This window comes from Meles meles, chromosome 8 (assembly GCF_922984935.1).
Source record: "Meles meles chromosome 8, mMelMel3.1 paternal haplotype, whole genome shotgun sequence".
NCBI lineage: Eukaryota > Metazoa > Chordata > Mammalia > Carnivora > Mustelidae > Meles > Meles meles.
In genome coordinates, this window is record NC_060073.1 from 14,899,359 (window position 1) to 14,924,009 (window position 24,651).

Sequence of the window (24,651 nt, forward strand, 5' to 3'; positions counted from 1 at the left end):
GCATTCTAATGAGATGACACCACTCCCGATATCATATTTTGGACAAACTCACACTTCTTTATTAATGAATATAAAAGTATATGCAGAGAATGATATGGGGGAAGAAAGATAGTGAGTTGATAGCTGCAATTAAAACAGTAGTCCTGAAATTTGATTTAAGCCTTTCCCCCATAAGATTACTCAATAAATTAAAATGTAAATCTATTTTAAATTCAAATTGTTTTACACATAAGTGACATATAACAATCTCTTACAAACCACAAGTGGTGAAATAAAGATGCAGGAGAAAAATAAGTGAACAACTGCAAATATTCTATATGGTTAGTTTCGTGTGATATTGGGACTTTTGGTTCTAAACACTGAGTCTCTTTCATTCTCTAACCAAGATTTCATTAGAAGTAAGCCCTATTTGAGAAAACCCAGCAAAAATAGACAATAATTACATGAAATCCCTGAGTCCATATATAAGACTGGTAAATTATTTGTACATAAATGGGTCCACGCACTTGAGTATTAACAGAAAGCAATTACTTAGAAATATCCTAATGAAAAATGTAGGATTCAATCAACCTAGATAGTTCATTTAATACCTAGTTCAGAAAATGTACCAAGCCTATCAGAGAAAGGAAGGGAACCTTGTTCTGGTAGTTACATTCCATAAAGCTTTCTTTACTTCCTTATTCCTGAGGCTGTAGATCAGAGGATTCAACATGGGGATCACCATCGTGTAGAACACAGAAGCCACTTTGTCCTGACCCAGGGAGTAGCTGGAACTAGGTCTCAGATAGGTATATATGGCAGTGGCATAGAACAGAGTTATAGCTGTCAGGTGGGACCCACAGGTTGAGAGGGCTTTGCGCCTCCCCTCCCTCGAATGCATATGGAAGATAGAAAAGAGAATGTAGGAGTAGGTGGTGAGGATGACCACCAGACTTCCCACCATATTCACACCAGCAAATGTGGAAAGAATGCTTTCATTTAGGCGTGTGTCAGAACATGAGAGCCTAAAAAGTGGAGGGCTGTCACAGAAGAAATGACGAATGACATTGGAACTGCAGAATGGCAAGCTGCTCACATAACTTGTGTTAACCATGGAGTTCAAGAATCCTGCTGTAAAAGCCCCTGCTGCCATTTTGAGGCAAACTGTCCTGGACATGACCAGGGAGTAAAGTAGAGGGTTGCATATGGCCACATAACGGTCATAGGCCATTAACCCGAAGAGGATGCACTCAATTGTAGCCAAGGTGATGAAGAAGTACAGTTGCAGAAAGCAGCCAGCAAAGGAGATGGTTTTCTCCTCTGATAATAGGTCCACCAGCATCTTAGGGGTGATGGTGGAGGAGTAACTAACATCCACCAAGGACAGGTTAGCCAGGAAGAAATACATGGGTGTGTGAAGTTGGGAATCGATCCTGATTAAGAGGATCATCCCCACATTCCCCAGAACTGTAAGAGTGTAAATCACCAGAAAAAGCAAAAAGAGGACAATCTGTAGCTCCATCGTGTCTGCTAATCCCAACAAAATGAACTCGGTCGGTGAAGTGTGGTTTCTTCTGGTCATTTGTTGCACATATAGTTTGCTTAAGCCTGCACCAGGTGTAAATATTTTCCTCTCCTAAGTTTATAAGAAATAGAAATGTTAATGAGGTCATTCACCCATGGGGGAGAAGCACAACCTAGGATAATACAACACAGTAAATTGAGTGATGGAGGAAGAGGAAATTGGGTGACAAATAGACCAGCCTTTGAATTTAATGAACAAGTGCCTGAATTCAATCAAGATTGGGGATCTCTCAAATCACTAGTGCAGGACCACACACCCCCATTCAGTTTCCCCAAAGCTACTTACATGATAATATTCTCTCAGTACAATCTATGTCCAAATGAAACTATAAAAATATCCTTGCTGACATCTCTCTCATTCACTGAGCAGGTATGTGAGTTTAGCTCTATTTTTTATCCTTTCCCTTTATCCTCAAAACCACTCTGAATATTCTTTAACTCTAAAATTCATGCGTTCCTTTCCAGAAATCACTCTTTACCATTTGAAGCAGCAGCCATACTGACCAATTCTAATAATCAGTATTTAGACTCCTATCATTTATTTAAAAATGATTTTCTTATGTTTTAAAAGTGATCCCAAATCTGTTCCCATTACAAAGTTCACTTCTAAATAACATCCTTAGCAGGAGACATGCAACCTGTCCAACTCAGTGAGTTTTTTGGAAAAAGTGAGTTTTTCAGCACAAAATCTTGATCACTTTCTTCCCAGTGTCTTACCTGGGGAGTCTAGGATTTCCTTTTTTTATGAGATGTTCTCCGATCAAATGGAGTTTGCAGAAAAAGGAAGAAAATTTCATTTTTAAAAGTAAATGAAATACAGTAAGCATTCAATTTACTTTTTTGTAAACATTTCAAATGGCTTCTGAGTAAATACACACCGCCACACTTTTATTTTGTTTTCGTAAGGAAGAATGAGTAACCATGGGACTAGATTATAGGTAATTGTGAGTCAGACCTCTAGAGACAGACACTCCAGTCTCAAAAGTACACAGTATATGATCACAGGTAGATATATGGAATCAAACATTATATGGGGTTTGCATCACAAAGTAATTCCTGATCTCTATGTTACTTTAAAAAAGTCTTACTGAAGTAAAAAAAATTAAGTAATAATACTTTTAATTGGTTGCTGATACTGCTTCTCCCTTTATATTTTTAGCTTATCCCAAATGTATACAAAATCCAGTACCAAATTATTTTTCTTCCTTTGTTCAAAATTTTAGTAATTGAAAAGAATATTCTTTCTGTTTCCTTTTGTGTAAAATTGTATTTTTGCATATTTGTGTGTGTGTGCATGCAATACAATAGATTTCATTTATTTATTTGACAGACAGATCACAAGTAGGCAGAGAGGCAGGCAGAGAGAGAGGCTCCCTGCTGAGCAGAGACCTTGATGCAGGGCTTGATCCCAGGACCCTGAGATCATGACCTGAGCGAAGGCAGAGGCTTAACCTCCTGAGCCACCAGGCACCCCCACACACGCCCTTTGTCTGAGTAAGTGTATCTCTCCATTCAGCTCTCTCTTGAGTGAAAATAATGAGAAGGAGAAACTAACTTAAGTGCACAATATTTAAAGAAATACTAAACCCTGGGCAAATAATACAATGGACAAGAAAACGAACTCATGTTTTTATGATTTCAGAATTGTGTTAGATTTTGAAAATATTGCCTATGATTCTGTACCTAGAAGGGGATGACATGACAGATTTTCCAGATCTAAATACAAAGAAAGCTAGGTGAAATAAACCTCATATGGGGGTCCATATGCATGGAGAGCCTATTTGCTTTGAGAACTCAAAACATATAGCTCTTTTCCATTTAAATCTTCAGTTAATTCTCCCTGCCAGTCTTGGAGGTTGACATTATTATTTTATGCATTTTGCAGCTGAGATTTCATATTATTAAATGACTTTTCAATAGACGAACTGTTAGAAAGTACGAGAATCATCTGGAACACAATCCTAGCAGAAGGAAATAATACCCAGCCTCTTAATTTCCTTGTCCAGTCCCCTTTTATCCTAATCACTTATATACACATACATGTGTAATGTGTGCGTGTGCATCTTCTAGTAAACACCTATTTGCCGTTTACAGTTGCACACTTCTCATTTTCAATAGAGCCATGAAAATAACACTGTGCATGTTAGTTTACATTTAACAAACTAAATCAAAATAAATATTTGCATTTTCAGATTAAACTCTCTGTACACATCTTTTCTACCTAAATGCAGGACTTCAACTTCTAATAACATCATCTCTATTTCTTATGCTTGTTTATTTTTTCAACTTTGTGATGCTAACAGGTTTTGTAAGCTCGCCTCTCCTGGCCTCACCTAATCACTGATGAAAATACTGGCCAAAACAAAGCCTAAATGCACACACTTTAAACATCATTCATTAATTTTAGTAAATAAATTACTCAAAAATCATTAAATGAGGCAAAATTTTGGTTGACACCTGTATATTTGGGTAATGAATTTGAATTGAAATTCAACCAAAACAAAAGAATGAGGGAGACAGAAAAAGTGAAAGGCAATGACATCGTATATCAAAGAGGCAAAAACACTATCACATTCATGAAGAAGGTTTTACTAAATATTGTCAAGGACTTAAGACAAAGGAGAATGATAAATCCCCACTCTATAATAATGAGAAGGCTCGATGTTTTTGTAGTTTAAATTTATCTTGAGTTACATAAAATATATAATAATTGCACATTTTTACATAAATGCAATAGACAAGAAATTAGGATAATTAAAATGTTTTTATAAGTAGTTTTGATTAAAGAAATAATCAAAATTTACATGAGAAACATGTATTCATCCTTGTCGTGTTCCTGATCTCAAAGGGAAGGCTGCCAGCTTTTCCCCATTGAGGATGATATTCACTGTGGGTTTTTCATAGATAGATATTATGAAGTTGAGGATTGTTCCCTCTATCCCTATACTTTGAAGGGTTTTTAATCAGGAATGCATGCTGTGTGGCAGGATACAAAGTCAATACACAGAAATCAGTTGCTATCTATACACTAACAATGAAAATATAGAAAGGGAAATTAGAGAATTGATTTCATTTACTATAGCACCAAGAACCATAAGATACCTAGGAATAAACCTAACCAAAGAGGTAAAAGACCTGTACTCGAGGAACTACAGAACACTCATGAACACTCTATTTTCCCCCTGCTTATTTGTTTTGTTTCCTAAATTTCACCTATCAGTGACATCATATGGTATTTGTTTTCTCTGACTGACTTCACTTCGCATTGTACTCTCTAACTCCATCCCTGCCATTGCAAATGGTAAGATTTCATTCTTCTTGATGGCTGAGTAATATCCCATTGTATATTTATACCACATCTTCTTTATCCATTTGTCAGCCAATGGGCATTTGGGCTCTTTCCATAATTTGGCTATTACAAATAATACTGCAAGAAATATAGGGGTGCATGTGCCCCTTTGAATCAGTATTTTTCATTTTTCGGATATATACCTAGTAGTGTCATTGCTGGGTCATAGCATAGTCCTATTTTCTTTAAAGCTTTATTATGCTGCATTTCATATTTAGGTATACAAACTACTTTGATTTTTTTTATAAATAATGTGAGGTATAGGTTTATTTTGTAAAATATATTCATTTCTAATTAAATTAGTACAATTTATATAAACTCATCTTTTCTATTTATTCTGCAATTTTTACATATTCAAGTGAGTTCATGAGCTTGGTATGTACTGGGCTCTCTATTATGTGCCACTGGTCTCTTTATCAATTGTTGAATTCTTTCCTCTGGTCTGAATTCCCAGTTTATAATATGTCATGATGCCCCACAGAGTAGGTGCTCCCACTCGACTTCTCCCCAGCAGTGGTTTGGTTATTGCTGGCTGTCTTCATTTCCACAACAGTTTTAGAACCAGGTGGTACATTACAAACACATATCTTGCACACATACAGATGGGATTTTATTGTATTGGATTGACTTTGTGGCTCATACTGAGGAAAACTGGCACCTGAAAATTATTATTAATATTTTCAATTATTGAAAAATATTGAATTTTAATCCATGAACATGTCCTTGCAATCCATTTACTTTGTTTCTCTGAAACTTTCTTCAAATTATCTTATAGTTTACTGGGTAGACTTTCTGCATGTTTGGTTTTTTTTTAACTAGATTTCTCTTAAGAATTTGATATTTTTGATCCTATTTACATAGTGTGCTTTAATGTTAACTTATGTTTGTTTCTTTTGTGTGGAAATACATTAATTTTGTTTATTGATTATGCATTCAGCACATATATAGAATTAATTAATTTATTTTTTTTAAGATTTTATTTATTTATTTGACAGAGAGAGAGATCACAAGTAGGCAGAGAGGCAGGCAGAGAGAGAGGAGGAAGCAGGCTCCCGGCAGAGCAGAGAGCCCGATGCGGGGCTCGATCCCAGGACCCTGAGACCATGACCAGAGCCGAAGGCAGCGGCTTAATCCACTGAGCCACCCAGGCGCCCCTAGAATTAATTTATTAACTCTAGTAATTTCAATGGAGATTCTGGAATATTTCTATATCTACATTTATATAATTTTCCAATAACTACTTTTATACTTATCTTCCCAAATCTCACATTATTTCTTTGTCACTGCAGAATCTAGTATTGCCAGTAAAATGATGAACACAAACTGTAAGAGACAATCTTTTTCTTGGTCTCAACTGCAGAAAGACACATTTCAATATTTTTATACATAATTACATTTATTAGCTCATATACTAACATGTCTCTTTCTTATTGCCATGTATATTTACTGAGCCTTATATAAGCCAGTGAGTATGAGACCCTTCCTCTCCTCATTTAATTTATCATTTCTTGTCTTCACTTATCATTTTTAACTTAATAATATGTAAGATTCTTTTCTGTAGGTGAGTCCTATCAGTGAGATAAAAAAAAAAAAAAAGGAAACCTTAGTGCCTGCCCTGATGGAAAATATTCTTTAACCTCTGATTACCAAACTAAATTAAAAAGTGTTCTATTACAAATGCAATCTCAATCACTTCACTGTATATGATTTACTTCATAATTTTAGACTATCTTGTTAATGTATTTTTCTAAAGATTTATTTATTTATTTATTGTGGAGCGAAGGGATTGAGCACGAGTGAGGGGAAGGACAGAGGGAGAGAATCCCCAAGCAGACTCTCCACCAAGTGTAGAGTCCTAAGCCAGAGATCACGAACTGAGCTGAAACTAAGTTGGATGCTCTCAACTGACTTAGGCACCCAGCCTCCGCTCTTACTAACATATTTATCGAAGTATTTAACTGCTTCTTCCCATGTATATGTAAGTTACATAACAACTAGACTTTTTTTCTCTGAAATCCACAATTGTAATGATATCATACGGTAACACAAAATAATATATAGTAATACAAAGCTATTTTAGATATTACAGATCAGACCAGTTACCATCTGAATACTCTTTTAGTGACCTAGTCAGTGTCACATGGAGCAGAAGAATCATTCAGTGGATCCTTCCCCAATTCCTGACCCATACACTTATGAGTAAACTAATAAACTAATATATAATATTAGTAATATTAGTAATATTATTAATAATAAATAAACATAAACTAATATTGTTCTAAGCTACAAACCTAGGATGTGATTTATAAGGCAACAGTAAAAAACTGAAGCAGGACACTTCCAAATGGTTATGAAATCAACATTCTTACCTTTCCTTCCATTATTTCTCTAGATGGTTAATATGTTTTAATCACAGTTGCTCTCTGAACATTCTCTTCTCTGAAAGGAGTACCTTAATTGTTCTGTATTTTTAGATGTCTTTATTGATGCCATGATACCTCTTTAAAGAAGAGAACTAACTGATGTATAAATTATGGATATTCTTTAAACTTATAGAGAAGAGATACAATAAACAAATGCCTTAAAACAAGAAAAAACTGTATATAGACTGCATTATTTTCCAATGAAGTTTGATTGAAAATATATCCAGGGTGCTGAGTCAAGATGGCAGGAAGTAGCAGGCTGAGACGACATCAGGTAGCAGGAGATCAACTAGATAGCTTCTCTAACCATTGTGAACACCTACAAATCCAACAGGAAATCAAAGAGAAGAACAACAACAATTCTAGAAACAGAAAATTGATCACTTTCTGAAAGGTAGGACTGGCGGAAAAGGGAATCCAAACGCGCAGAAGACTGCGTGGGGAGGGGCCGACTCCCAGCGAGCGGCAGAGCAACAGAGCACAAAATCAGGACTTTTAAAAGTCTGCTCCACTGAGGGACATTGCTCCAGAGGCTAAATGGAGGTGAAGCCCATGCAGGGACAGCATAGCCCCAGCTCCCACGGGGTCACAGAATGACCAGGGGTGTCTGAGTGTCACAGAACTCACAGGTATTAGGAACAGGTACAGGAAGTCGGCTGTAGAGACAAGAGCCAAGGAGTGAGCTCTCTTCTCAGGGTTACCTTGAACTGGGCAAAGGCTGGGTGAGCTCAGAGCGAGGACGGAGACCAGGGAGACAGAGCGACCAAGCGCTTTTCCCCAAGCGTGCGGCTAGAGGCTGGGGAGACAGAGTGACCGAGTGCTTTTCTCCAAGCACGCAGCTGGAGGCTGGGGAGATGGGACCAACCGAGCGCTTTCCTCCAAGCATGAGTGAATGAGTGCTTTTCTCCAGGCGCAGCCAGAGGCCAGAGAGATGGGAGCGATTGAGCGCTCTTCTCTGAGGGCACACTGAGGAGTAGGGCCCCGGGCTCTCAGCTCCTCTGGGCCAGAGAGTGGGAGGCCGCCATTTTCATTCCCGTCCTCTGGAACTCTACGGGAAGCGTTCAGGGAACAAAAGCTCCCAAAAGCAAACCTGAGCAGATTACTTATCCTGGCCCCTGATAAGGGTGCAGTAGTTCCACCTCAGACAAAGACACTTGAGAATCACTATAACAGGCCCCTCTCCCAGAAGATTAACAAGAAACCCAGTCAAGACCAATTTCACTTACCAAGGAGAACAGCGGAATACCAGAGGAGGAGAAAGCAAACAAGGAATCCATGGTTTTCTCCCCATAATTCTTTAGTCTTGCAGTTAATATTTTTTCCTTTTTTCTTCTGCTAGTTTTTTTTTAACAAGGATCTTAGCCTTTCCTCTTTTAACATTTTTTAACTAGTTTATCTTATCAATACCTTACAAAGAAAAAAAATAATAATCTTTTCTTTAACCTTCATTATTATAGTCACATTTTATCATCTATTGTATCTAACTATATTTTTTGTATACACATAGGGTTTTTCTTCCTAAAAATTTGGGGTACAACTTCTCCTAATAGATCAAAGTATACCCTAAATCTAGCTCCAGGCTTGTACTAGTCTCCAGCCTGAGCAAATTCTCTCCACTTTCCTTTTCTTTATTCTCCCAACCAACTTGCTTTATCAACTCATTCTTTAGAAAAAGAAAAAAAAAAACAAAACTCATCTTTATATGCTTATTCCATCTCTTCATTGTGCCTACCCTTATATATGTTTTTCATCCTTTAAAATTTTGGGAGGTAGTTCCTACTAAGAGACCAAAATACTCCCAAAATTAAGTGAGTGACCTCGTTCTAGTCACCAGTTTAATATATGTATATATATATATTTTTTTTCTTTTAATATTTTTTTCTTTACTTGCATTCTTTTCTTTTCTTTTCATTTTTTTAAAACTTCTTTTTTATCTCCTTTCTCCCTCCCATGATTTGGGGTCTCTTCTGAGTTGGTTAAAGCACATTTCCCTGGGGTCTGTGCCACCCTTTTAACATTTTATTTGCTCCTTTATACATTCTTAACTGGACAAAATGACAAGGCAGAAAAACTCACCACAAAAAAAAGAACAAGAGGCAGTACTGAAGGCTAGGGACCTAATCAATACGGATATGGGTAATATGACAGATCTAGAGTTCAGAATGATGATTCTCAAGGATCTAGCCAGGCTCGATAAAGGCATGGAAGATATTAGAGAAACCCTCTCCAGGGAGATAAAAGCCCTTTCTGGAGAAATAAAAGAACTAAAATCTAACCAAGTTGAAATAAAAAAAGCTATTAATGAGGTGCAATAAAAAATGGAAGCTCTTACTGCTAGGATAAATGAGGCAGAAGAAAGAATTAGTGACATAGAAGACCAAATGACAGAAAATAAAGAAGCTGAGCAAAAGAGAGACAAACAAATAATGGACCACGAGGAGAGAATTCGTGAGATAAGTGACACCATAAGACGACACAGCATTAGAATAATTGATTCCAGAAGAAGAAGAAAGAGAAAAGGGAGTGGAAGGTATATTGGAGAGAATTGTTGTAGAGAAATTCCCTAATATGGCAAAGGGAACAAATATCAAAATCCAGGAGATGCAAAGAATGCCCCTCGAAATCAATAAAAGTAGGGTCACACCCCGTCACCTGATAGTAAAATTTACAAGTCTTAGGGAAAAAGAGAAAATCCTGAAAGCAGCCTGGGAAAATAAGTCTGTAACATACAAGGGTAAAAATATTAGATTGATAGCAGACTTATCCACAGAGACCTGGCATGCCAGAAAGAACTGGCATGATATATTCAGAGCACTAAACAAGAAAAACATGCAGCCAAGAATACTATATCCAGCTAGGCTTTCATTGGCAGAAGGAGAGATAAAAAGCTTCCAGGACAAACAAAAACTGAAAGAATTTGCAAACACCAAACTAGCTCTATAGGAAGTATTGAAAGGGATCCTCTAAGCAAAGAGAGAGCCTAAAAGTAGTAGATCAGAAAGGAACAGAGACAATATACAGTAATAGTCACCTTACAGGCAATACAATGGCAATAAATTCATGTCTTTCAATAGTTACCCAGAATGTAAATGGGCTAAATGCCCCAATCAAAAGACACAGAGTATCAGAATGGATAAAAAAACCCACAAAAAACAAAAACATTAATATGTTGCCTACAAGAAACTCATCTTAGACCCGAAGACACCTCCAGATTTAAAGTGAGGGGGTGGAAAACAATTTACCATGCTAATGGACATCAGAAGAAAGCTTAGGTGGCAAACCTTATATCAGATCAATTAGATTTTAAGCCAAAGACTATAATAAGAGATGAGGAAGGACACTATATCATACTCAAAGGGTTTGTCCAATAAGAAGATCTAACAATTTTAAATATCTATGCCCCTAACATGGGAGCACCCAACTATATAAGCCAATTAATAACAAAATCAAAGAAACGCATCAACAAGAATACAATAATAGTAGGGAACTTTAACACTCCCCTCACTGCAATGGACAGATCACCCAAGCAAAAGATCACCAAGGAAATAAAGACCTTAAATGACACACTGGACCAAATGGACATCACAGATATATTCAGAACATTCCATCCCAAAATAACAGAATACACATTCTTCCTAGTGCACATGGAACATTCTCTGGGATAGACCACATTCTGGGTCATAAATCAGGTCTCAACTGGTATCAAAAGATTGGGATCATTCCCTACATATTTTCTGACCACAATGCTCTGAAGCTAGAACTCAATCACAAGAGGAAAGCTGGAAAGAACCCAAATACATGGAGAATAAACAGCATCCTTCTAAAAAATGAATGGGTCAACAAGGAAATTAAAGAAGAATTGAAAAAATTCATGGCAACAAATGATAATGAAAACACAACAGTTCAAAATCTGTGGGACACAACAAAGGCAGCTCTGAGAGGAAAATATATAGCAGTACAAGGCTTTCTCAAGAAACAAAAAAGGTCTCAAGTACACAACCTAAACCTACACCTAAAGGAGCTGGAGAAAGAACAAGAAAGAAACCCTAAACCCAGCAGGAGAAGAGAAATCATAAAGATCAGAGCAGAAATCAATGACATAGAAACTAAAAAAACAATAGAACAAATCAACAAGACTATGAGCTGGTTCTTTGAAAGAATTGAAATGATTGATAAACCCCTGGCCAGACTTATTAAAAAGAAAAGAGAAAGGACCCAAATAAATAAAATCATGAATGAAAGAGGAGAGATCACAACTAACACCAAAGAAATACAAACAATTATAAGAACATACTATCAACAACTCTATGCCAACAAATTCAACAATCTGGAAGAAATGGATACATTTCTAGAGACATATAAACTACCACAACTGAACCAGGAAGAAATAGAAGACCTGAACAGACACATAACCAGTAAGGAGATTGAAACAGTCATCAAAAACCTCCAAATAAACAAAAGCCCAGAGCCAGGCGGCTTCCCAGGGGAATTCTACCAAACATTTAAAGAAGAACTAATTCCTATTCTCCTGAAACTGTTCCAAAAATAGAAATGGAAGGAGAACTTCCAAACTCATTTTATGAGGCTGACATCACCTTGTTCCCAATACCAGACAAGGATCCCATCAGAAAAGAGAACTATAGACCAATATTCCTGATGAACACAGATGCGAAAATTCTCACCAAAATACTAGCCAATAGGATCTAACAGTACGTTAAAAGGATTATTTACCACAACCAAGTGGGATTTATTCCAGGACTGCAAGGTTGGTTCAACATCCACAAATCAATCAATGTGATAGAACACATTAATAAAAGAAAGAACAAGAACCATATGATACTCTCAATAGATGCTGAAAAAGCATTTGACAAAGTACAACATCCCTTCCTGATCAAAATTCTTCAAAGTGTAGGGATAGAGGGTACATGCCTCAGTATTATCAAAGCCATCTATGAAAAACCCACTGCAAATATCATCCTCAATGGAGAAAAACTGAAAGCTTTTCCACTAAGGTCAGGAACATGGCAGGGATGTCCATTATCACCACTGCTATTCACCATAGTACTAGAAGTCCTAGCCTCGGCAATCAGACAACAAAAAGAAATTAAAGGCATCCAAATTGGCAAAGAAAAAGTCAAACTCTTTGCAGATGATATGATACTATATGTGGATAACCCAAAAGACTCCACTCCAAAACTGCTAGAACTTGTACAGGAATTCAGTAAAGTGTCAGGATATAAAGTCAATGCACAGAAATCAGTTGCATTTCTGAATACCAACAACAAGACAGAAGAAAGAGAAATTAAGGAGTCAATCCCATTTACAATTACACCCAAAACCATAAGATACCTAGGAATAAACCTAACCAAAGAGACAAAGAATCTATACTCAGAAAACTACAAAGTACTCATGAAAGAAATTGAGAAAGATACAAAGAAATGGAAAAATGTTCCATGCTAATGGATTGGAAGAACAAATATTGTGAAAATGCCTATGCTGCCTAAAGCAATCTACACATATAATGCAATCCCTATCAAATACCATCCAGTTTTTTCAAAGAAATGGAACAAATAATCCTAAAATTTATATGGAACCAGAAGACCTCGAAGGAATATTGAACAAGAGAGCCAAAGTGGGTGGCATCACACTTCTGGACTTCAAGCTCTATTACAAAGCTGTCATCATCAAGACAGTATGGTCCTGGCACAAAAACAGACACATAGATCAATGGAACAGAATAGAGAGCCCAGAAAAAGACCCTCAACTCTATGGTCAACTAATCTTAGACAAAGCAGGAAGGAATGTCCAATGGAAAAAAGACAGCCTCTTCAACAAATGGTGCTGGGAAAATTGGACAGCCACATGCAGAAAAATGAAATTGGACTATTTCATTGCACCACACATGAAATGGACTTAAAATGGATGAAGGACCTTAATGTGAGAAAGGAATCCATCAAAACCCATGAGGAGAACACAGGCAGCAACCTCTTCAACCTCAGCCGCAGCAACGTCTTCCTAGGAACATTGCCAAAGGCAACAGAAGCAAGGGCAAAAATGAACTATTGAGATATCATCAAGATCAAAAGCTTTTGCATAGCAAAGGAAACAGTTAACAAAACCAAAAGACAACTGACAGAATGGGAGAAGATATTTGCAAACGACATATCGGATAAAGGGCTAGTATCCAAAATCTATAAAGAGCTTAACAAACTCAACACCCAAAGAACAAATAACCCAATCAAGAAATGGGCAGAGGACATGAACAGACTTTTCTGCAAAAAGACATCCAGATGGCCAACAGACACATGAAAAAATGCTCCACATCACTCGGCATCAGGGAAATACAAATCAAAACCACAATGAGATACCACCTCACACCAGTCAGAATGGCTAAAATTAACAAGTCAGGAAATGACAGATGCTGGTGAGGAGGCAGAAAAAGGGGAACCCTCCTACACTGTTCGTGGGAATGTAAGCTGGTGCAACCACTCTGGAAAACATTGTGGAGGTTCCTCAAAAAACTGAAAATAGTGTTACCCTATGACCCAGCAATTGCACTACTGGGTATATACCCTAAAGATACAAACGTGGTGCTCCAAAGGGGCACGTGCACCTGAATGTTTATAGCAGGAATGTCCACAATAGCCAAACTATGGAAAGAACCTAGATGTCCATTAACAGATGAATGGATAAATAAGAGGTGGTGTATATATATATATATTTATATATATACATATATATATATATATGTATATATATGTATATATATAGGGATACTATGCAGCCATCAAAAGAAATGAAATCTTGCCATTTGCGATGACCTGGACAGAACTAGAGGGTATAATGCATAGTGAAATAAGGCAATCGGAGAAAGAAAACTATCATATGATCTCCCTGATATGAGGAAGGGGAGATGCAAAATGGGGGTGTTGGGGGGTAGGAAAAGAAAAAGGGAAAGAAGATGGGATCAGGAGGGAGACAAACCATAAAAGACCCAATCTCAAAAAACAGACTGAGGGTTGCTGGGGGGAGGGGGTTCAGGAGAGGGTGATGGGGATATGGACATCGGGGAAGGTATGTGCTATGATGAGTGCTGTGAAGTGTGTAAACCTGGCGATTCACAGACCGTACCCCTGGGGATAAAAATACATTATATGTTTATAAAAAAATTTTAATTAAAAAAAAGAAAAAGAATAAATTAAAATATACCCAGATGTGTTTTCTGTATTTTAATGGGAAACATCTAAGAAATATAAGACTTTTCCTTCTTAACAGTAACTTTTGTTTATTTAGTATAATGATTCTCTTTTCTCATGTATCCTCCTTTCATCCAGAAAGACTTGGCAAAATAATGCAATAAATATCAGAAACGTTTCTATATTCATCTCAATTATATGTTCCACCAAAAGAATAAAAAAAAAATTCGGTCAAGTAATCTTAGAGAAAGGGTGAATCCTTTTGGGAACAAAATAGTGCAATCTCATATGTATTGTATGGCTGAAAAGCACAGTGCACTCATTTTTTGCATTAATAAAATGTAAGGTAAGAAATTATCAAAACATCACTGGTCATGATTCAGTCACATAGAAAAAGCATATGTCAATGAGAAAATCAGGCTGACTATAGAAAAAAAAAGCAGAATGCTGAGTCAGAAACTTTTACATCACATTTTCTCAGTGGTATATTACCATCATACTTCAAATTATTATTTTTTTTTGTAATTTCTCCACTCTTCCAAGTATAAGGCATGCTTTTCTTTTCCACATGGTACAGCTGTAGCTGTTACTATTCATGCATGCATTTTATTTGAAACCTGGTTTCATTTATTTATCAAAATAAAATAAACAACATGGTCATCAGGTATTACAATGCAAGATCTTTTATTTATCTTATTCAAAGATGCAGTAAATGTTTGAGTGTTTTTGGACCTATTGATTATTTAACTAACAATGACAATATGAAAGGAATTACATTGATGATATTATTTCTAAAACTCTGCCTAGGAAATCTATCTTCCAGTGATTTGCTACCTGCCATTGGCCATTTTCATCGAACAAATTTCATTTTAATAATATGGCAGCGATGAAAAACATAAAAAATCATAATGGAATGCTACAAAGCATTTTAAAATATCATTATTAGTTTCCAGAAATACCAAAGACAGAGAATATATACTTTAGCTAGAGAGTGAGCAAGTGTATTTTGATCATGAGTAATTAACAAGACAGACCTACAGAGACTCAATAATCTCATGTGTTGAGATATAGGTGGACAATATAGAAATTTAAACAAGAAAGACAATAACATTATACCATTAAAAATATCTGAGAAAACAAAGGACAAAAGTGATTTTAACTAAGTGACATTGTGTTGACCAAGAACGTGCAATAAGATCTCTCACGTAGTCTAAAATGATCTTGAATTCTATGTTGGTGTCTTCATGGTACATTATAGGTGGAAGTACTTCAGCTCAAACAGTTGCATGACTAACCTAAGAACTCTTCAAGATTCATGAGCATTCTGGGAGGGTGATGGATACATAGCAGATTTCCAAGAAGGAAAAGAAAATTCAAAGATTTTATTAGGAAAAGTTTAAAAACAAAATCTACATGGTAACCTGGACAATGGGGCCCAGTTCTTTCTTTTTTAGAAATAATGGCACCATTGTCCATCAGCATAAGGATATAGACAACTAAATCCTGTGGATTATCACTGTAAAATCTCCCCTGAAAATTCCTTGAGGGTCATTCCATTACACTTTCTGAAAACAATCCAGGATAAAGAAACTACACCCCATTCAGCAGAGGCTCTGGAACGTTGGCTATTGTGGAAACAGACTCCAAGCTTTGCCATATGACCTTACTTTCTTAACTGACTGCACTTTTTGACAATCCTATTATACTTTTGCATGCAGTGTTTTGTTTAGTAGCACTTTTTTTTCTTTTTAAGATTTTATTTATTTATTTGACAGAGAGATCACAAGTAGGCAGAGGCATGCGGGGGTCGGGGGAGCAGGCTCCCTGCTGAACAGAGAGCCTGATGTGGGACTCCATCCCAAGACTCTGAGTTCATGACCAGAACCGAGGCGGAAGTTTAACCCACTGAGTCACCCAGGCGCCCCCAGGAACACTTTTTCATAAAGTGTCTTTTCACATATATTTTCAGCCACCTATTTCAGGCCTTCATTCCTCTGTCCTCACTTGTTGTCCTTGAGCATATATGCCCCTATTATTCAGCTCAAATTATTAGATTTTTTTAATTGTTAGAACTGTTATCATCTCATGAAAATATCTTTTAGGAGGCTTCTAGGTGGAAAACATAAGAAGGTTTTACTCAAAAATATTAACTAGAGAACATTGATTCAGATAAAAAACTCTAAAGGCGGTCGACCTTGGGAAAACAGGGATAGCTAGAAATGTGTTCACTACCAGTGGTCTGTATGTGTGTGGGTGCGGGGAGAAAAGATGTCTACATCTCATTTAACCCTGTACAATGTGCACCCTCCATTATCTTTGTTGGCCCTCCAGACATAGTCCCTCATCACCACTTCTAAACTCACCATTCTTTAAAGATAAGGATATTGGGCCTCACAAAATGTGGGTCGTTGACCAGTTGCACATGTTTGTAACTGCAAACTAGTGATTTTTTTTTTCATCTTTGAGTCCTTTTTCCATGATTTATCATTTGTGTAATGTTAAATAATCATTTAAACTTTCTAAATGTTGCTTCTTCATTTGTGAGAAATGAACAGGAGACTATTGATCACATTATTACCTATCAACTTTAAGCTGATTACTTATTAGTCGGGATTAAATAATTACAGCGAGGATTAGAGTTTGTTCTTTGACTGTATTCTCAAGTGTCACCATGCATTGCCAGCAGAATGTCATGTCATAGAGTTATTGCATCCTCTTGTTGGTGATCACTCTTTTCCACTCTTCCCTTTCTCAGGGCCAAGATTAGTGAGGAGAAGGAGGCTCTGGAGAGTGATTTTAAGGGGGAAGGGGGGCACAATCATGCTCACGTCTGCTCCTGGGCCTGTACAGATCTATCTCCATATGAGCCCCTCCTTGATTGTTGCACACTCATGTCTTTTAGCTGACAAGGTCCAACCAGCCTGTCCCTCATCTCTCCATCTTGATGGGATTGGACACCTGTGCAATGTCATAGGTAAGGAGTACAGTCCTCCACTGGTGGATGGAACTGAAGCCTGGCCACTCCACTGCTCGTGTGTGACTGGTAAAAGTTACTCTGTTCTCTCAGTCAAAAGTGATCCTGCTGTTGTTCCACTGCTTTGGGTCATTATGTGAATTAAATCATTCAATATACGCAAAAAAACTGGAAGAAGCCTTGGCGTTTATAAAAGTTAACCCAAGTGCTAGTTATGATCATTATAACTAAAAACTAGGTTTTATTCTTGTGCATTATACTCAGAGTTCTACACAACTTGGAAAATGCCCTGTAAATAACTTTTTTTTGTGTCACACAATTATTAGAGAAATGCAGTCAGACTTTAAAGCGATCACCAAATGTTATAAACATCCCAAACAATCAAACACTCAAGTTGCAAATTCTCCTGAATTCTCTGCCAATATGTAGAGTTTTTGAACTATCAACCTTGCCTACAGGATACATAACGGTTCAAGATTTAGTGCTGCAATTTGCTAAATTCCTTTTGTTTGCTTTTTTATTCACTGACACTAAATTATCTGATAGGAAGGGCTGTAATCTCTTTCCTATTAGGGATACATACAGACCAAAAAAAAAAAAAATACAACAAATGTATCACAGTGCTCAATATTTGATTCTACAATGAACTGAAGATGTGATGCTATTTAAGAATCATCACTCTTAAAAGGGGTAAAAGAATTAGTCCAAGAAAGAACAAGAGTCTAATGTTTGTTCTTCACTTTAAAGGATGACAGCATTTGGGGGGTGCCTGGGTGGCTCAGTGGTTTAGGCCACTGCCTTCTGCTCAGGTCATGATCTCAGGGTCCTGGGAATAAGTCCTGAATCCTGGCTCTCTGCTCAGCAGGGAGCCTGCTTTCCTCTCACTCTCTCTGCCTGCCTCTCTGCCTACTTGTGATCTCTGTCTGTCAAATAAATAAATAAAATCTTAAAAAAATATATGAGAGAACTTGTTCAGTTTTTAAAATTTATTTATTTTTTAAAAATTTTTACTCAGTATTTTTTATCAATGTATTAAGGCAAAAATGTCAGCTGACAGGGATATAAGGTGGAGATTGGAATAGTGGATTTGGTGAAGTAGGGAAACACAATATTTGTTTTGGAAAGTTGGAGAACAAATATTAAAGTATAATGAAATTATTAAGCAGTTTTACTGCCTAATATTAGATGACATTATTAAGTGAGGTAAGATAGAGTGTGTGTGTGTGTGAGTCCCATTCTTATGCTCTGACCATTTGCATGCTCAGAATAAATAATAATTAGGATTGATGAAAGTTACACTTTAATAGGTTAAATTAAAAAAAGGAATATAAAGAAAGGGAGTTGCATTTGACTGCAGTGGAATCATACAAAGTTAAGGAGCAATATATGGAAAAAGATTGCACTGAATGGGTCATTTTTTGGATTGGATTAAAGCTTACTTGATATTAATCATGCATTGCACAGGATGTGTTAATAAGGAAGGTTAATGAGCAGTATGATGAGATTAAGCTTTCAGTATTTAGCAAAAGTGATGGAGAGGTACGTAAAGTAGAACAATAATATTGCATATATTTATTCCCTCAGGAACAAAGGATTGGCTAAAAAAAGTGATTCTCATTGGAATATAAACCAGAAGATTTAAAACTCATTTTGAATAAGAATTTAAAAACTTCTAAGAGAAAATATTTAAATTGAAAGGAAATGGAACAAGTCAAGCAATACAGAAAAATATGATGAACTCAGACAAAAACAATAGAAAAATAATTTCACTTTTATTAGGGGTGAAATAACTACAGATTATTCCTGCACACTATGTGGTAAATAACAATGCACACTTCTCAGTATCTCTAGTATTATTACATGCAAGTATAAAACCCATGTATTAGGATTTTATTTCTTGAATTGATTTTAACTGTACATCAGTTCATTTCTGAGGTTTCCCATATCATTCCTAGAAATATTAAAGTAATGGTGGAAATAAATTGAGATTACATAAATACATTCATCCATCTACTCCAGGTAACAGGAGAGAAAAATGTGGTTCAAAAATGTTAGTGAATTGGGGCACCTGGGTGACTCAGTCAGTTTGAGCGTCTGACCCTTGATTTTCACTCCGGTCATAATCTCAGAGTCATGAGATAGAACAATGTGTCAGGCTCTACTCTGGGTGCAGAGTTTGGAGCTTGGTTGAGATTTTCTTTCTCTCTCTTCTCTCCCTGCCCCCCTCCCAACACTACTTGCACCCACTCTTACTCCAAAAACAACAACAAAAAAAAGTTATTGAATTAACCATCTAGAATTTACTATATCTGCAGATGGAGGACAAATTAAAAACAGAAATTTTGAACATAACTGCCATTGTGGAATTTGTTCTCTTGGGGTTTTTTGATATTCCCAATCTCCAGTGGATTCTTTTTGGGGTATTTTTAGTCATCTACCTAACTATTCTGATGTGCAATAGCATCATAATATTGATAATAAGAATTGACTCTGTTCTCCAGACCCCCATGTATTTTTTCCTCAGCAATTTTTCCTTCTTAGAAATCTGTTATGTAACAGTCACTATTCCAAGAATGCCCATGGACCTATTGACCAAGAAAGGAAATATTTCTTTCTTTGCCTATGCTGCACAAATGTGTTTTGTCCTTATGTTTGGAGGTTCAGTGTCTTCTCCTGACGGTGATGGCCTATGACCGCTATGTGGCCATCTGTAACCCTCTGCATTATACTCTAGTCATGAACCACAAGGTCTGTGTCCAGCTGGTGACTGTGTCATGGATCAGTACAGTTCCAGTTGTAATTGGGCAAACATGCCAGATTTTCTCACTGCCCTTTTGTAGGTCTAACACAATTAATCATTTCTTCTGTGACATCCCTCCAGTACTCAAACTAGCTTGTGGGGACACATTTGTGAATGAGATAGCAATCTATGTAGTTGCAGTGGTCTTCATCATGGTTCCATGCCTGTTGATTGTTTTCTCCTATGGAAAAATTATATCCAGCATTTTGAAATTGTCATCAGACAAAGGGAGAGCTAAAGCCTTCTCCACCTGCTCTTCTCACCTGATAGTTGTAGTCTTATTCTATGGAACGGGTACCATCACTTATTTACAGCCCAAACCAAATCTGTCTGAAGGAGTTGGAAAATTGATCTCTCTTTTCTACACTGTTTTGATCCCAGCATTGAATCCCATTATATACACTCTGAGGAACAAAGACATCATGGTAGCACTGAGAAAACTACTAAAAAAGGTGTTAATGTGATTCAAATACATGAAATTATGGAAAGAATTTGCTTATGTGTTCATCATGTAGAGACAAGAGAAAAAGTAACTTCTAGTTTTATTTCTCAATAATGATCATTAATGTCATCATAGCAACCTCACATTATATTAAGGAACCTTAGTTTTATATGATTGAGTTAAGGGCTTCTGTATAATCAAAGCACAATTTATCTCCATTGCAACAATCCAATTTGAAGATCCATCTGTCCTCTACTGTGAACTAGTGAGTAAAGAGATTGCCTGAACAATACAATGATAACTAGCTTGGTGTGTTTTATAATGAAGGATTAGGGTCATATGCTGTGATCTTTTTTTTTTTTTTTTTAACTTTCCCATTCCTTCAGATATATTTGCTGCCATTCTTTGTACTTGTGATTGAATTTAGCCAGTGACAAATCTCAGCAGCAGCCAAAATGGTGGAAGCAGGAGAATCAGTATTTTCTTTGCATTTGCCCTTCTGTCTATCTCTTGTCATTGTCCATGTTGCTTTAAGATCACAAATCCTGCGAATTTTCCCTTTACTCTGGTGACATCATTCCCTCCCCTTGTAGTTTCAGGTTTTGCTTTGATGATATCTATTTAGTATTAAAAGTCTCTGGAATTTTCACTATAAAATATCCAAATGGATGTGTAGCACATTGAAATGTTGGTCCCTCTAAAATAAATGTCTATTTATAATCTACAAATGCGCCTTATTTGAAAAAAAAAAAAAAAGGAAAGGAAAGATAAGAAAAGAAAAAAAGGACTTTGTGGATGTAATCAAGTCAAGGAAATGAGATCATCCTGATTTGAGGTGGGCAATATATCCCTTGACCAGTGGCCTTATGAAACAGAAAGGTAAACACAGTTTAAAAATAGAGTCACAGAGAAGAATGTCATGTGAAGGTGGAGGCAGAGATGGGAGTGATGCAAACAAGAACCAAAAAGAGATCAAGAGTGTCCAAGAGCTGGAAGAAAGAAAGAATGAGTCTCCCTTAGATCTTGTAGAGGGAATGGAGAGAGACTGCCAACACTGTGATATTGGACGCTGCATTCTAGAACTATGAGAGATTCAATTTTTGTTGTTTTAAGCTCCTCAATTGCTGGTATTTTGTTAAAGTAGATCTAGGAAAATATTGCAGTATGTAAATAGTCTTTTCATTGAAGTTCTTCTATTTGAATCCTCTGGAATAAATTCTGTATCTTTTTTGGGAAGTAATTTGGCATTTTTTTCTTTTGAATGAAAAAAAAATTAAAGTACTTGTCCTTTTATTTTAAAAACCGTATCAATGAAAACTCATCTTGTAGAAATAATATTTTCCAAGAATAATTATTACCTGTATTCTTTCAAGAAGTTTTATTAATTGTGATTGTTCAAGAGTGTTTATAAGACTTTTTTTTTATAGTGCAAAAGGAAACAAGAAGCAAAGGGAAGGTGCTCTCAGTTGAAACATACTTAGATAGTGGAGTACATCTACACCACATAATACAAGACAGACATTCAAGACAGTGTTTTAGGTACCCTTCACTGAAGAATTTCCAAGCTTTCCTGACATGTGAGAAAGTAAATGTATGCATAAAACATAACTATGTTTATAAAACAAAGAAGGTTAACAATCCATAATCTCATACATTTAACAAAATTTAAGATTTTATTTATTTATTTGTCAGAGAGGTCCAGAGAGTACATGCAGGAGAAGCAGCAGGCAGAGGGAGAAGCAGGCTCCCCACTGAGCAAGGAGCCAAATGTGGATCTCAATCCCAGGATTCTGCATTTGTGAACTGAGCAGAAGGCAGATGCTTAACTGACTGAGCCACCCAGGTGTCCCAAAACAAAGACTCTTCCATATATATGATTATATATGCATTTGTGAATATTTATATTATATATTACATATTATATATATATATATATAATGTATGTATTTAAACTGTTCTACTGAGGGAGGAAAAAGTAACTAAAACTAAACCTAGAAGAGAAAGTATGAATTATTTTTTAAAAGGTTTTATTTATTTATTTGACAGAGAGAGGAATCACAAGTAGGCAGAGAGGTAGGTCGAGGGAGAGGAAGGGAAGCAGACTCCCTGCTGAGCAGAAAGCCCAATGCAGGGTTTGATCCCAGGATCTTGAGATCATGCCCCAAGCAGAAGGCAGAGGCTTAACCCACTGAGCCACCCAGGTGCCTGAAAGTTTGAATTATTTTATGTCAATATGATTTTGTATTAATATTCTTCACTTACTTTAGAACACTGTAAAATTCAAACCTACTAATATATGTTAACAATGTTGGTATGTTTAGAATTTAGCATATATTGGTCTTTGGATTCAGTTTTGCTCTTTGATACTAGGATATCAAATGCTGGAATTTGAATGGAGATAAATTTTATGTACAGATGAATAGCCAGATGAAAAGGTGCATACATAGGGTGAGGTCAGGAGGCTCCCAAATGTATGAACTTCTGTCCTCATGCAGGGGGAAGTGTCACTCTTTAGACACATGGATATGTTCACCCCATTGGGAGCTCTCTGAGCCCCAGCGTTAGGGATATTATAGAGGCTTCATCACACAGGCAAGGCAGGCCATTAACTCTGTTTTCAGTCCCTCTCTCTTATAAAGAGAATGGAGGGAAGGAAAGCTGAAAATTCTAAGTTTCTAATCATGGCTTGGTTCTTCTGTTGATCAATCAGTCCTCAGGCAAAAGCCATCCAGGAGCCCATCCAAGGTTGCCTCGCTAGAAAAAAGACACTCCTACTGCCCAAGAAATTATAGGAGTTTCAGGAGCACCATGTCAGGAACCAGGGTCAAAGACCAAATATTAAAACAAAAGATGCTCCAACTGTGCTTCATCACTTAGGAAATACCAAAAGTTCCAGGAGCACGGTGTCAGCAGTCTGAACTCTTACACTGTTGGTGGGAATGCAAACTGGTGCAGCCATTCAAGAAAATGGTATGGAGGTTCCTCAATAAGCTAAAAATAGAGCTACCATATGACCCAGCAATTGTACTATTAGGTTTAGTACATTTTTCTATTTATATTTTGGACATTTTTTGATATTTAAGAACAATCCAAGATCATTTTATTTGAGATATCATTTTTTAAATTTATTTATTTATTTGTTTATTTATTTATTTATTTGAGAGAGTGCACCATTGGAGTGCAGAGGGAGAGGGAGAAGCTTACTTCCCTCTGAGCAGCATCCCAGTGTCGGATTAGATCCCAGGACCCTAGGATTATGACCTGAGCTGAAAGCAGATGCTTAATGAATTGAACTACTCAGGTGTCCCAAGATTTTATTTGCAATTATTTTTCCCATTGTATCAATTCTATTTGACTTTATTTTGTGAGGTTGTTTCTTTTATCATGCAGAATTATTTATTTTGACACATCCTTTTTTTTTTTTTTCCAAATTTTGTGTCCTGCTTTCTTAACTGTGAGTCATAAACTTTGATTATTCCAAAATTATAAGACCTTTTCCTTAGAATGTTTTCATTACTTCAGTCACTAAAGTATTTGAAACTGTGTTAGCACTGGAAGTTTTCCTGCTATAATATATGCTTGTCACAAAAGCTCATTGTTCTTTCCTGTTGTCTGTAACCTGGCTGCCCAGTTGTCTCAAGAGCATGTACTTTATATGTCTGTACTTCACCATTTGGTAGGCTATCTTTATTGAATGACAATTTCTCAGACCTCTGTACCCATGCCTGGTATTACACCTTCTGATTTTGAGGCTTTGAAGTCCTCAGTAGAGTTATATCTTGGACATACATCCTTGTAGCTCCAGCCTGCTGATATTCTCAGTCCCTTGTGGAACTCTCATCTGGCTCCTCTGTGAGATCTGCCACCCTCCTCCTCACCGCCTTCCATGATCTGGGGCACGTGC

At 36.7% G+C, this 24,651-nt stretch overlaps 2 protein-coding genes across 2 annotated transcripts; one reads left to right on the forward strand and one right to left on the reverse strand.

Annotated features, from left to right (window-relative positions):
- Positions 1 to 616: 616 nt before the first annotated feature.
- On the reverse strand, positions 617 to 1,561 carry LOC123948025 (olfactory receptor 5F1-like). Its single transcript, XM_046014425.1, has one exon. The coding sequence runs from the start codon at positions 1,559 to 1,561 to the stop codon at positions 617 to 619; it is 945 nt and encodes a 314-aa protein (XP_045870381.1).
- An 18,256-nt stretch (positions 1,562 to 19,817) lies between these two features.
- Positions 19,818 to 20,769, forward strand: LOC123949579 (olfactory receptor 10AG1-like). The gene is given in 2 exon segments (XM_046017113.1): positions 19,818 to 20,164; positions 20,166 to 20,769. Coding segments are annotated over 2 exon segments (948 nt in total). The 5' UTR covers positions 19,818 to 19,820.
- The last annotated feature ends 3,882 nt before the right edge of the window (positions 20,770 to 24,651 follow it).